The sequence below is a fragment of the Misgurnus anguillicaudatus genome, chromosome 21 (assembly GCF_027580225.2).
Source record: "Misgurnus anguillicaudatus chromosome 21, ASM2758022v2, whole genome shotgun sequence".
Lineage (NCBI taxonomy): Eukaryota > Metazoa > Chordata > Actinopteri > Cypriniformes > Cobitidae > Misgurnus > Misgurnus anguillicaudatus.
This window is the reverse complement of record NC_073357.2, coordinates 6,593,069-6,607,548: the sequence shown is the minus strand read 5'-3', so window position 1 is coordinate 6,607,548 and position 14,480 is coordinate 6,593,069. Positions and strand designations below refer to the sequence as shown.

Here is a 14,480-nt window from a genome sequence, read left to right as displayed (position 1 = left end):
CTAAGTAAAAGTCATGTTTTGCATTGAAGAAATCACAAAAGCAAATTAAACTCACAACTCCAAATCAAAAAACACAACAGCCAATCAGAACTCACTACTGCAAATTATAAAAATACAGCAGCCAATCAGAACACATGATTTTTAGTGGCATATTTCTCAAGCTTTGACAGAACTAGAATTTAATACATGCAATAATAAGAATCTCTAAAAAAAAAAGTTCACCAGAGGTGAACTGTCTCATTTTCATCCATTACAATTGTTGTCTTTCATTTTTTTGGATCCCACATAGTCCATCTGTAATCCTAGTATTTATTTATTATTTTTAAGTTATTTTAACCACAGAATTGCATTAAAATTGCCAAATCATTTGCCTCCCATTCTCTGTTTGTCAGTTGTCTCTGTGTGTGCTGTGTTACTCAGCTGTAGCACCTTAACTCTGCCATCACAGCCATTCTGTCTATTCGACTCCAAAACCAAATATGACGTCACATCCCAATGCCGACCCAGAGTGAATGCATTCCATTCCCACAGGCTAATATTTACTATTAAATGATGTCATCCGTTATTCTTTACTCATTGCAAGTATTGAGAATACATCATCTTTCCTTACTGTAGCTTCAACCCGATTCCTACATCCAACTTGTACGGCAACCTCTCTAAAGAAACTACAGCTGCCAATAACACCAACACAGTCATATATCTCCTATCTCCTACTGCTGTGGCGCTTACATTGCGCTTCTTATTTTTGGCCAGATATGAGGCAAAACACAGGCGGGGTGATTGACGTTGACAGGATCTGAAGCCGTGTGAAGCTTCACCTTCGAATGCTCTTCCATACAAATGTGTCTTGGCACAACAGCGATCCACTAAATCAGGTGCTAATAAGGTGATGTTGCCTTAGTCCTGTGGCTGTGAACCGAATATATGGCACACACACACAAAGAGAGAGAGAGAGAGTTCTGGCTCAAAACAAAAATGATTTGATTGATGTTATGAGCTGATGAGATTAAGATTATATTTGTAGAAGTGCTTGCTCATATTTACTCTTAACCTTTAGTATTAAACTTAGTATTCTAACTTGCCATGGATCTGAATGATTCAAAACATGTGATTGTTGAGGGAAGGTATAATGTTACTGTTATACTGTAGCTCAATTGGTAGAAAATAGTTTTTTTAAATGTAAAGGTCATGGGTTTGATACCCAGGAAACATACATATTAGGGTGATTCTCACGAAACCATTGAAACACCATGGCACTAATGATTTTAGCTTTAAAATGTGTAATATAGTAAAATTAAAAAGCATCAGAATTAACACAATACTGTGTTCTACCTTGCACAATGTGTGATTTCAACATAAGAATTTATAATTGTAAATTTTATCTCATTTTCTGCTGAAATTCTCATTACCGCAATGTGTCCGGCTGTGTTTGAACATGCGTTATGTTGTAATTTAATCAAATTAACACAAAAATATTAAGAAAAATAAATAAATGAATGTTTTGCTAGACTACTTTAGATGACAGAAAAAATATTTACTGAATATTCATGTATAATAATAATGAAGAAAAATTAGGAAAATGATGTGTCCATGCCTGATGTTCTCAACAGTTTAAGCACACATACAGAATTTTAATAAAGTTTGATTTTGAGTGACCAAGCACATGAACCAGTTACTTCAAGATGGCTACCAGGTAAGATAATTTTTTACAGTTAATTTGAAATATTGTCTTGTCAGAATGCTTACCTGACATTTTGATTATCATTACCGCAACAGATGCTTATTAAATGTTAATTTAATTAATAGAAGCATAATACTTTGAATACTTTTTAAATGCATGTGCAGAATCTCCAAATTATGTTCTTTCAGGTTTGTCATGTCATTTTGCAAATATGTCAGTGTTGATGTTTTCTGACTGTTGCGGTAATGAGATTTTTTAGGACTATTTTTTTAAATTATGTTACAAAAAGTGTTAAATGATAAGTAAAAGTTTTTAAATTAATGTTCCCATTTACTCCAGACTTTGTTTTTCAATGTCTGGTGGGAAAAAAAGTAAATTTAAGCAATTTTTACATTTTCATGCTTGACATTTTTAAAACCAAGTTTTCTTGAGAATCACCCATTAGGTTTGGAAAGTAACCACTCACCACACCCTTGCATTTTAGGGATGTTCGTTTCAGTAATTTTTTCGACCAAAATTCACAGCTTGTTAACCGAACATTAACCGTTAACTGATAAGATTTTAATTTTAAATTTGTATTGAGTAAAAAAATACAGTTGACGGTTGTCTGTGACCCAGTAAAAACAATACAAACGTTTTATTTCATTTGAACATGTAAACAGCAGAAACAGAACCAGGATTTAAACCAGATTATCAAATGTTACGAAACATTACATCAGGGCTAGTCAACCATTCATCTTTGGCCGTTTACTCAATCTGAAGGCTGCAGCCTCCGAAAGTCGCATATGCAAACTGCATACGTCATCAAGTTAACTGAGTATTACATTCACAAATCATAAGCATATTACAACTATTTTTATCCCGACAGTTACGTCTGTATATACAATGGAAAGGCTGTTTAGCCTATTTATCTTTAAAATATAAAAAAGAAAACACAAAGTGCAATTTTAGTCACATATGTTGTGAATACTTCACATGTAACAATTAATGAAAGTCAAACAGTTATGTTTGTCAATGTAAAGATGCGTTGATGCGCGTCTGGAGGTCTCGCGGCGCGAATGAGGAGTCTAGCGCAGCGCAGTAGATGCGATTCTACCTTATTTGCGCGTCTAGTTCGCGCGAATGGCGCAAATTGAGCATTGCCGCGGGAAACGCGCAGGTAGAAAAATTTGAACTTTGGCGGAAAAACGCGCCGTGTTAACCAATCAGGAGCTTGCTCTAGTATAGACATGATTACAGGAAGCGAATGGAGTCGCAGAAGCCCCTCCCATGACGCAAATTTCCGCGTGAATGTCTCGATGACTGGAATTTCACACGCAAATGTTCAAGCAGCAAACTAGATGCAGTAGACACGAATTTGACGCCTGGTGTGAACCCACGTTAAGAGCTCTCTCGTTAAGAGCTCTCTTCCAAAAAAAATTATTGGCAATATATGTTATTTCATCTTAATGACGCATTTTTGAACGATGCGACTTATACTCCGAAGCGACTTATCGTCCGGAAAATACAGTAATCATTTTCACCTCACACACTTTTTTTCATATATGCAGAGCTGTGTAATATTTCATTCATTTGCGTTCATTTATTTATTCCACTTGTTGAAATAATGCCGAATTAGCGCTGGAATGAGCTTTTTTCCCATGTTATGATTAAACTGAAACTTCATTACGACTGCGGTTAGGGGGTCGACAATCCGACAAACGTGTCTTTATGTCGTGTGCAGTTGAAATGCGTCTTAATGGGATAAAATATTTTTGTAACTCATCCGTTTAAATTATATAAAGACTTAAAGTTCGGCATAATTAAGGGCGTGGCCACTTGAGTGACGGTGAACTGCAACTGCTCTTACTACTGTCAAGCTAGGTGGCCTTGGTTTGAGTAACTAGCCACCTCAGCTTCACCCACGCCCCACCTCTTTACCCATTTTTGGTTTTCCGAGGGATACTCGTTGACGCACTGCCAGGATGGCGACGGCAGGTTCCGCCAACTTTTGGCTTCAAAAAAGAACTCCACAAACCTATGGGTGACTTCAAGGAAACTATGTCCATATTTTTACAGTCGCATTCAAGACTGGACAACGTCATCTGGCACACACATACGCGTCTTCGTGCAGCTTCCAAACCATATTCAAGCATGGACACATGATTGCAGTACAAATGATTTCATATACAAATTATTCTTTTGATTACCGGTACGCGCCATGTACAAGCCAATCACAAATTAAGGATAGAAAGTGGCAAAATGTCTGTAGGCACCAATCGATACGCACCATGCGTTAAAGGGGTGGTTCAATTTTATTCCGTTATAGAGTTGTTTCCTCATGCTAAACGTAGGCAAAGTGTCAAAAAAGCATCTGGGCGTGTTACAGAGTATTTCTGTGCCGAATGCACTTCGCCAGGGTTCGTACAAGTTTCGGAAAGTTTTTTTCTATTACGGGTCAAGCTGACGTTTCAGGGGTTTTCTATACGTATCACTTCTTTATATGGGCACTTCCCACAGAAAACCCCGCCCACCCGTCAATCAGCGGGAGACGCTAGAACTTACAAACATCTTATCACGCGACACAGCTTTGTTTAATTTCAAAACTCATCAATGGCACGAAAGATGAAGTGTGTTTTTGGATGTAAGGAGAAGAAAGTCAGCCTTATTGAAACAATGGATATAGTTTATTATCCGGGGTAGCAGTGGAGTTTTGCGTGTGTGTTTGATGTGCTGGATTTTCCCAACCGGGTCACGAGTTGCACGCTGTAAGTAAGACTTCTGTCTTATTTTGGAAATATGCGCGTGCATATTATATAAATGACACGAACATGTAGTGAATCATAAGTTAAAACAGTGTTGTATAGTGTTGCATGACTCGTACTCGCTCCACCCGCGGTAGTAACTCCTCCTTCTTCATTTTTTCGTACGTTATCGGAAAGAATTAGTAAAGCTAATCTTTCTTTTATAAATCTGATTAAACTAAAGACTCTTCGGAGATATAAAGTATGTAATACTACTCTATAGATACTCCAAATTAACATCAGAAATGCAGAAACTGCGTGTGTTATGTGAGCTTTAACAAATATTTTTTTCTTTTTACTGATAATGCTAATCAGTCATAAATTCTGACCTTCGGTCAACTGGTCAATATGAACATACTTATTGCATCCATATACAATGTACATTTTTAAGTTTAATCAACTTGAATTTACAATTAATTTCGACTTTCTTGACTAGTAAAGGGCTTGTTATAGTCGTGCGTAGGTCCTACGGCGTAGCTGCGACAGCGTAGGTTCCACGTCGGTTTTCATTTATACTTTTGCGTCATCCTCCGCGTCGACGTGCAAACACATGCGCAAACCGCTGGTAGGCAGTATCCACGCGTGTAACCACAGTAGCAGCACGACCGTCAGAGAAGAAGAAGCTTGGCAAGTTAACCCACAAACGAAGAAGAAACAGCACCTTGTTGTGTATGATTTGAGAAGACCAGCAATGATGGAAGAAAATAAACAGCGACTTTCGATGCAGTTTGAGTTACATCACTCCCCAACTTGGCTCATCTTTGTTTTCACCGTCGCAAGCGGAAATACCTATGACGGGAGGGGTTCTGGTGGACAACTCACAGCGCTTGCGGTCCGCATAGAACTGACGCGCTGTTTGCGCGGTGCACATCAGGCTACGCAGAGCTACGCACAGGCTACGGATAACCTATGCCGTAGAGCTTACGCACGACTATAAATCGCCCTTAAGGAGTTCCTATAAATTATAAAAATTAAGTTGAATTAAATTAAATTATTTCAACTTCATTTTGATGAAAGTAGAAAATAGACATTAATTGTAATTCTTATTTTTACGATAATCGTGCATTTTTGCACAATCCCCTTCGTATGAATTTATACAAATTAGTCAGCTTGTAAAATATGTACGACTTCTCATGAGATCAGACTGATTAAACTGAAAAATGTAAGTGCAACAAGGAATTTTTACAGTGTAGCAATGCTTAGCAATTGCCCAGAACACAAACACATAAAAGGGTCTCGTCCCAACTATCTGTTTGTATTGGAAATCATCAACGCAGCAAATACATTTTTCATGCAGGCTTTACTGTAAGTGTCTTGCTCACGGGCACAGTGGTGGGCTCATGAATCACACCGTTTGGGGTTTAGGCCTATATTTGTAACCACCAAGCCACACCACAGTCAGAAGTATTTTTATGAGAGTTTGTTACTTTTATTTTTAATGCACTTATGCACTGTTGTCCCTAATGAATTGTACGATTTTACTCTGGACCACATCACATTTTTTCCAAAGACCTCATGCAAAAAAAAAATCTGATACGTGCCGTGTGAACTGTAGGATTGTGATTGCGGAAACAAAGCTGCCATTGTCATGAAGTGGATCCAGACGTGTCATCACACTTTAGATGATATCTTTTAGATGAGTATGAACATTCGACATGACTCAGCTGGAGTTTTTATTTCATTGCTCTGAATGAGTGGGCTTTCATGAGATGTATGCTGGACTGGATACAATGAACATTTTGTGGGTTTGGGTGGGAAAGTGTAGGGATAATATTATTTCATTTATTCTGTAAATCTTGTCTTAATCACTCCAAAGTCTACTCTGTTGCCTTCCTGTCTACATAGACAACCACTTTCTAAGGTAGCATCCTAAATGTATTGGAACCTAATTAGCGATTCATTTTAAACGTTTTACGTTTGCAGCCAATGTGAGTCAGACAATTGGTGGTCTTCATGTAAAGTGCATGAGAAATTCACAAGTCCCATCACCAGTTGGAAAAGTGATATCTGTTATAAGATCAATCTTTTTCCGCTCTGGAGACCCGATGGAGTTTCTTAAGTGTCAGATCGACTCCCAGAGGAGCCACAAAGACACGTCGAATAGTCTCAGCACAATAAACAGAATTTAATTAGGTACATAAACATCTGTGGGGCCATCACACTACCTCTCATTCACTTTTTGGAAGTTACTGATTGCTTAAGGAGATGGGGTGAGGAAGGAACCCAAAATAGACGAATGGATTGATATAGAGGAAATGAGCTGATGTGATGTGACAGATAAGCCCTAATGTGTTTTTTATTGATAGGACCAGCAGCTGTTTTGGTTTCATCCAGTCATTGTTTAAACCCAGATATGATCTGTTTTAGTGAACTTGTCATTGGTATGGGAAATCTTAAGTCAAATCTAAAGCTTATTGTGTCTCTGTTCCCCCAGGATTTCATGGGACGGCAGTGAAGAAGTCCACATCTCGGGCCCTGGTACTAAAGATGTAGGCATCTACAAATGCACAGCCACCAACCACTTGGGTTCAGATTCAGAGACATCACAAGTTCTATTGGCTGGTGAGAGGCACACTTTTTCATTCTACCGCTTGTTTTTTTGTGTGACATCATGATTTAAGCAAGTTTTTTTACAGAACATCCCACGATTGCCGTCTCACGTGGAAACTCTTCAGATCTGAACAGCAGCAGTCGGAAGGTTGTGGTCGGAGGTCCTGTCGATATCCGCGTTGGTGCCAACCTCACCCTGGAATGCCCTGTCAAAGGTTAGAGAAGATAAGAGCAAATCTGGCAAAACCTGTCAAGAAGTTGTTGGGCTAGTATTTTACCTCGTAATGAAATCTCAAAATGGAACCAATTGCAATGTAATAAAATAATGATATCATGTACCATAAAGTCAAGTTGTAAATTATTATTGGAGGTGCACTTGAGTATTTATTTTATAAAATTATAATTAAAATTAAAACTGCAAGCAGTGATAGAAGGGCCCTCGCACACCTGACACCGCCACGCCGTGGCATAAGAATTAAAGGGAACAGTAGTAAATAGGCATTTAAGCATGTAAACATAGATGAACCATTTAAAAGTGTAGTATAATGTGCCACATTTCCTGTTGCTAATTACAAATGACAGCGAGGTAGCATCGTGTAAGATAGCATGAGAGAGAGAGAGAGAGAGAGAGAGAGAGAGTGAGCGAGTGTGTGTGAGTATGAGTGACTACATGTAAATATTGGCACGTAGATGTGTCAGGACTCTTATCAATCATGTGAAGTTTGGGACAAATCCGACATTGCATTATCATTGTAAACATGTTACTTCCTGTTACCAGCTGGTGGCGCTATGACCATAACTGACTATTGGCATCATAAGTGACTATCAGTGATGGGAGTAACGCGTTACAAAGTAACTGTAACTGTAACTCCACTACTTTTAGCAGTAACGAGCATGTAACGAAGTATTTTTTTTTAATCAAGTAACGCAATTACAATTACTGAAATTTAAATGAGTTCGTTACTCGCGTTGCTCTATTTTGTAAAAAATAGAGAAGACATATCTGACGTCGCAGGACCGTAGTTGGCGGCGCACTGATTAATTACACTTCATCATAGCTGACAGTGCATATAGAATGAACATTAAAAAATCTAAACGGGACAACATACCTTTGTTTAAAAAAAGTCATAATCCATCCGTTCTCATGTTTGTAAATTATCTTCACCAAGCAATCGCAGTATGACATCAACTTGCATTTGTAGTCCACAAAGGTAATAAATCTAAGAAATGTTCATATATTCTTAGATGTTTACATCGGCTTCATGGAAGAGAACGATCCGCGATTGTTGTTTCCACAAAAATATTCACACTGCACTGTACACCCGTGTTAAAACTCCATAGTATGTGTGAGCTCGCTTTTAGTTTTAGTTTCAGTCTCTCTGTATCCGAACAAACAATCCACTCGCTCTGTGTCTGTCTGACAAAACAATCCACTTGCTCTGTGTCCGTCCGACAAAACAATCCACGTAGCCTACTCCGTTTTCTGATTAAATATCTTCCTTTAATCCTGTGTATCATTTAAATCCAACAGAAACCAAACAATATATGACCAAAGAGCGCAGTCCCTGTGTTCCAATGCAAGGGCTGCACCCTACAAAGCATGCGATAAAAGGTGAACACTCTGCCTTTCAAGGCGCTCAGAAGTTTGCGAAGAGAACTGAAATGAGACGGTCTAACCTTCGGAAGACCCATAGTTTGCCTCATCTGCTGCACGCGCAATCGCGCCTGTCAGCAGGACACAGCGGAGACGTTTCTAACTTATTAAAATAAATATGAAATCAGAAAAATTATAATTTATTTTAGAAAATATGACATGTTGACACAATTGTCTCCAAGTTTTTAAAGAGACACTACACAATTTTAATACATTATATATTTTTGTAAATATGCAGAATATTTGTCTAAATGGTCTAAATGATATACATAAATAAACTAAGTTTACATATTAATATAATTTCTAACAAAAATATTCAAAGGTTGAATCTAAAGCAAAATAGGCTCCTACAGTATGTGATATATTAGAGTCTTACGTGTAAAATAGCCCATCCATATCATTTTATTGTTTGACTGTTCAGTACTGTTCATATTTACATTTAAAAAGCAGACATAAAAGTAACTTAAAAGTTACTTTTCTAAGTAACTAATTACTTTTGATATACAGTAACTGGTACAGTAATTCAGTTACTTTTAAAAGAAGTAACTAGTAACTGTAACTAATTACTAATTTTCAGTAACTTGCCCAACACTGGTGACTATTGACATGTAGATGTGTTCAGTCCAGGACTATATTAATCATGTGAAGTTAGGGAAAGATCAGACATTGCATAATCAGTGTAAACATGTCACTTCCTGTTGCCAGCTGGTGGCGCTATAACCATAAGTGACTATTGAAATGTAGATGTGTTCAGTCCAGGACTCTTATTAATCATGTGAAGTTTGGGACAGATCAGACATTGCATAATCATTGTAAACATGTCACTTCCTGTTGCCAGCTGGTGGCGCTATAACCATAAGTGACTATTGACAAGTAGATGTGTTCAGTCCAGGACTCTTATTAATCATTTGAAGTTATGGAAAGATCGTACATTGCATAATCAGTGTAAACATGTCACTTCCTGTTGCCAGCTGGTGGCGCTATAACCATAAGTGACTATTGACATGTAGATGTGTTCAGTCCAGGACTCTTATTAATCATGTGAAGTTTGGGACAGATCAGACATTGCATAATCATTGTAAACATGTCACTTCCTGTTGCCAGCTGGTGGCGCTATAACCATAAGTGACTATTGACATGTAGATGTGTTCAGGTCAGGACTCTTAGCAATCATGTGAAGTTTGGGACAGATCGGACACTGTATGCCTGAGTTCCAGCAACCCGTTTCATAGCGAAACATTAAACTTTGGCTGGCCGAAACAGACACAAATTTTAATATAGAATCAAATCCTTTGCAATTTAGCATCACAAAGGCCTTAAGATGAGACTCGCCAAATATGATGATGATGCAACGAAAACTGTAGGAGGAGTTAGTTAAAGTATGACTGCTGGAAATGAGAAAAACTGAGCCAAAATCTGAGAAATAATTCAAAATAGCTGACTTCCTGTTTGGTTTAGGGCGTTGCTCCAAGAGACTTTTTTGTAGGGCTTGTAATAATACATGAGCATACCGAAATTCGTACATGTAAGTTAAACACAGTCCAAGAGCTGCTTCTTTCAATATTTGAAAGTGGCGCTAAAACATGTTCCTTCAGGTTGCCAGCTGGTGGTGCTATGGCTATAAATGAAAATTGTTATGTAGATGTGTTCAGGTCAGGACTCTTAGCAATCATGTGAAATTTGGGACAGATCGGACATTGTATGCATGAGTTCCAGCAACTTCCTGTTTCATTGGAAAACATCAAAATTTGTCGGGCCAGAACTGACACAAATTTTTACGTAGAGTCAAATCCTTCGCAATTTAGCATCACAAAGGCCTTAAGATGACACTCACCAAATATGAAGACGATCCGACGAAAACTGTAGGAGGAGTTAGTTAAAGTATGACGCCTGGAAATGACAAAAACTGCGCCCAAATCACAAAAATAACTCAGAATAGCTGACTTCCTGTTTGGTTTACGGCTTCGCTCCAAGAGACTTTTTTGTAGGTCTTGTCATGCTACAGAAGCGTACCGAATTTCGTAATTGTACGTCAAACACAGTCCGAGGGCTGCTTCGTTGAAAATTTGTAGGTGGCGCTATAGAGCCATTTTCCCACGCCTAATTCTAAAGCCTACACCACATGTAAATTTTCATCACTCTTGACATCTGTGCAAAATTTCATGAGTTTTCGAGTATGTTTAGGCCCTCTAAAGTCCCGCTGAAGTCGGAGAAGAAAAAGAAAAAAATAAATATAGCTGCAAGCAGCGATGGCGGGCCCTCGCACGTTATTTTACCGCTACACGGTGCCTTCGAGAAAACGATGCACGGTGGGCATGTGCATCAAGTGGGTAAATATCAGTGGACTATTTCATGTTGCTACTGACCCATTTAGGTACAGTAGGTAAAAGAAACCCCATATTTTAGACAAACGGGGGCGCTAGTTAGCCACCAAATAGACACGCCTTTATCTGACCTTTTTGTCAACACTTTACAGCCGAAAACTCTGATGTGTGTGCCAAATTTAAAGTTCAACTAAGCCAGCCAAGAGCCTTAAACATGCCTGAAATTAAAGTAAAGTTTGACGTGTTGCCATGGGAACAGCGTTCGAGATGTCAAAAATTCCTCCGCAATTTATTATCTACAATGTCTCGGCATCATGTTGACCACTTCTCGTGTCAATCATATTATTTCCTCAGGAGAAGTATTTAAAAGTTTACCGCATGCAACAGTAAGGTTTAAATATGCCGTAAAAATGAAAGTAAAGTTTGACAGGTTGCCATGGGAACAGCGTTTGAGATATCAAAAATCCCTTCGCAATTTATCATCTACAATGTCTCGGTATCATGTTGACCACTTCTCGTGTCAATCGCATGAAAATCCTAGAAGGAGTATTTAAAAGTTAAATGCATGAAACTGAAAGGCTTAAATATGCCTTTAAAATGAAAGTAAAGTTTGACGCGTTGCCATGGGAACAGCGTTTGAGATATCAAAAATCCCTTCGCAATTTATGATCTACAATGTCTCGGCATCATGTTGACCACTTTTGGTGTCAATCGCATGAAAATCCTAGAAGGAGTATTTAAAAGAACATTGCATGGAACTTTCAAAAAAATCCAGCTTTGTGACTGACACACTTCCTGGCGCCTGGTGGTGGCGCTATACCCGGGAGTCACAATAGGCACATCGATGCGATCGGAATCATCAGACGAACAAACACCCCGCGTGTCATTACAATAAGACATTTTTTGCCTTAGATATTAGACACTTCCTGTTTCTCTGATTTCGCCACAACTTTGTCGCCTCGCCATGGCAGAACCGTTCGAGATATCAAAAATCCCTTCGCAATTTAGCAAGTCCAATGTCTCGACATCATGATCACCACGTTTGGTGTCAATCCCATGAATCACCTGGGAGGAGTATTTAAAAGTTCACCGTATGCATTTTTTAAACAATCCAAAATAGCCGACTTCCTGTTGGGCGGAGCTAAAATGTTAGAGGGTGAAAGTTGTTCGGGTCGATGAGATCTATATGCGTACCAACTCTCGTACATGTGCGTACATTTTTGCCCGATCTGTGCCCCAATGTTTGTTTTTGCATTACAGGGGGCGCTACAGAGCTCCCTTGCCACGCCCGAGTTCCAGCCTTTGCCGGGTCCTAATGGCCGACGACTCTGACATCTCTGCCAATTTTCAAGAGTTTTTGAGTATGTTAAGGCCCCCAAATTGCCCCGAAACGTAAAAAAAAAATAAAAAAAAAAAAAATAATAAATCCGAGCAAAAACAATAGGGCTTCGCACCTACGGTGCAGGCCATTCTGGCCTGCTCCTCGGTGCTCGGGCCCTAATAATAATAAATATAGCTGCAAGCAGCGATGGCGGGCCCTCGCACGTTTATTTACCGCTACACGGTGCCTCCGAGAAAACGATGCACGGTGGGCAAGTGCATCAAGTGGGTAAATATCGGGGGACTACCCATTAAGGGACTGTAGGTAAATGAAACCCAACATTTTAGATAAACGGGGGCGCTAGTGAGCCACTAAATAGACACGCCTTTATCTGACGTTTTTGTCAACACTTAACAGCCGACAACTCTGATGTGTGTGCCAAATTTAAAGTTAATCTAAGCACGCCAAGAGCCTTAAATAAGCCTGAAATAAAAGTAAAGTTTGACGCATTGCCATGGGAACAGCGTTCGAGATGTCAAAAATTCCTTCGCAATTTATCATCTACAATGTCTCGGCATCATGTTGACCACTTTTGTTAACAATCGCATGAAAATCCTAGAAGGAGTATTTAAAAGAACATCGCATGGAACTGTGAAAAAAATCACCTTTGTGACTGACACACTTCCTGGCGCCTGGTGGTGGCGCTATACCCGGGAGTCACAATAGGCACATCGATGCGATCGGAATCTTTAGACGAACAAACATCCCGCATGGCATCACAATAAGATATTTTTTGCCTCAGATATTAGACACTTCCTGTTTCTCTGAATTCGCCATGAATTCGTCGCCTCGCCATGGCGGAACCGTTCGAGATATCAAAAATCCCTTCGCAATTTAGCAAGTCCAATGTCTTGACATCATGATCACCACTTTTGGTGTCAATCGCATTCATCCTCTAGGAGGAGTATTTAAAAGTTCACCGCATGCATTTTTTAAACAATCCAAAATGGCGGACTTCCTGTTGGGCGGAGCTAAAATGTTAGAGGGCGAAAGTTGTTCGGGTCGATGAGATCTATATGTGTACCAACTTTCGTAAATGTGCGTACATGTTTGCCTGATCTGTGCACTACTGTTTGTTTTTGCATTACAGGGGGCGCTACAGAGCCCCCGTGCCACGCCCGTGTTCCAGCCTTTGTCTGTTCGCAATGACGAACGACTCTAACGTCTGTGCCAAATTTCAAGAGTTTTCGAGTATGTTAAGGCACCCAAAATGCCCAAAAGTGTTAAAAAAAATAAAAATAAAAATAAAAAAAAATATAGCTGCAAGCAGCAATGGCGGGCCCTCGCACGTTTTTTTACCGCTACACGGTGCGTCCGAGAAAACGATGCACGGTGGGAAAGGGCATCAAGTGGGTAAAATATCAGTGGGCTATTTAATGTTGTTTTTCAGGCATTTGGGGACTGTAGGTAAAAGAAACCCCACATTTTAGACAAACAGGGGCACTAGTGAGCCACTTAAGAGACACGCCTATGTCTGACCTTTTTGTCAACACTTAACAGCCGAAAACTCTGATGTGTGTGCCAAATATAAAGTTCAACTAAGCACGCCAAGAGCCTTAAACATGCCTGAAATTAAAGTAAAGTTTGACGCGTTGCCATGGAAACAGCGTCCGAGATATCAAAAATCCCTTCGCAATTTATCATCTACAACGTCTCGGCATCATGTTGACCACTTCTCGTGTCAATCGCATGAAAATCCTAGAAGGAGTATTTAAAAGTTAACTGTATAAAACTGAAAGGCTTAAACATGCCTTTAAAATGAAAGTAAAGTTTGACGCGTTGCCATGGGAATACCGTTTGAGATATCAAAAATCCCTTCGCAATTTATTATCTACAATGTCTCGGCATCATGGTGACCACTTTTGGTGTCAATCATATGAAAATCCTAGAAGGAGTATTTAAAAGAACATTGCATGGAACTTTCAAAAAAATCCAGCTTTGTGACTGACACACTTCCTGGCGCCTGGTGGTGGCGCTATACCCGGGAGTCACAATAGGCACATCGATGCGATCGGAATCTTCAGACGAACAAACACCCCGCGTGTCATTACAGTAAGACATTTTTTGCCTTAGATATTAGACCCTTCCTGTTTCTCTGATTTCGCCA

At 39.3% G+C, this 14,480-nt stretch overlaps 1 protein-coding gene across 1 annotated transcript in view; it reads left to right on the top strand.

The window, feature by feature from the left end:
- adamtsl3 (ADAMTS-like 3) overlaps positions 1 to 14,480 on the top strand; it is a 246,130-nt gene that overhangs the window by 180,692 nt on the left and 50,958 nt on the right. Inside the window, exons 22-23 of the mRNA XM_073859643.1 lie at positions 6,899 to 7,026; positions 7,101 to 7,229. Of these exons, the coding sequence (XP_073715744.1) occupies positions 6,899 to 7,026; positions 7,101 to 7,229 (257 nt within the window). The remainder of the gene's footprint in view (positions 1 to 6,898; positions 7,027 to 7,100; positions 7,230 to 14,480) is intronic.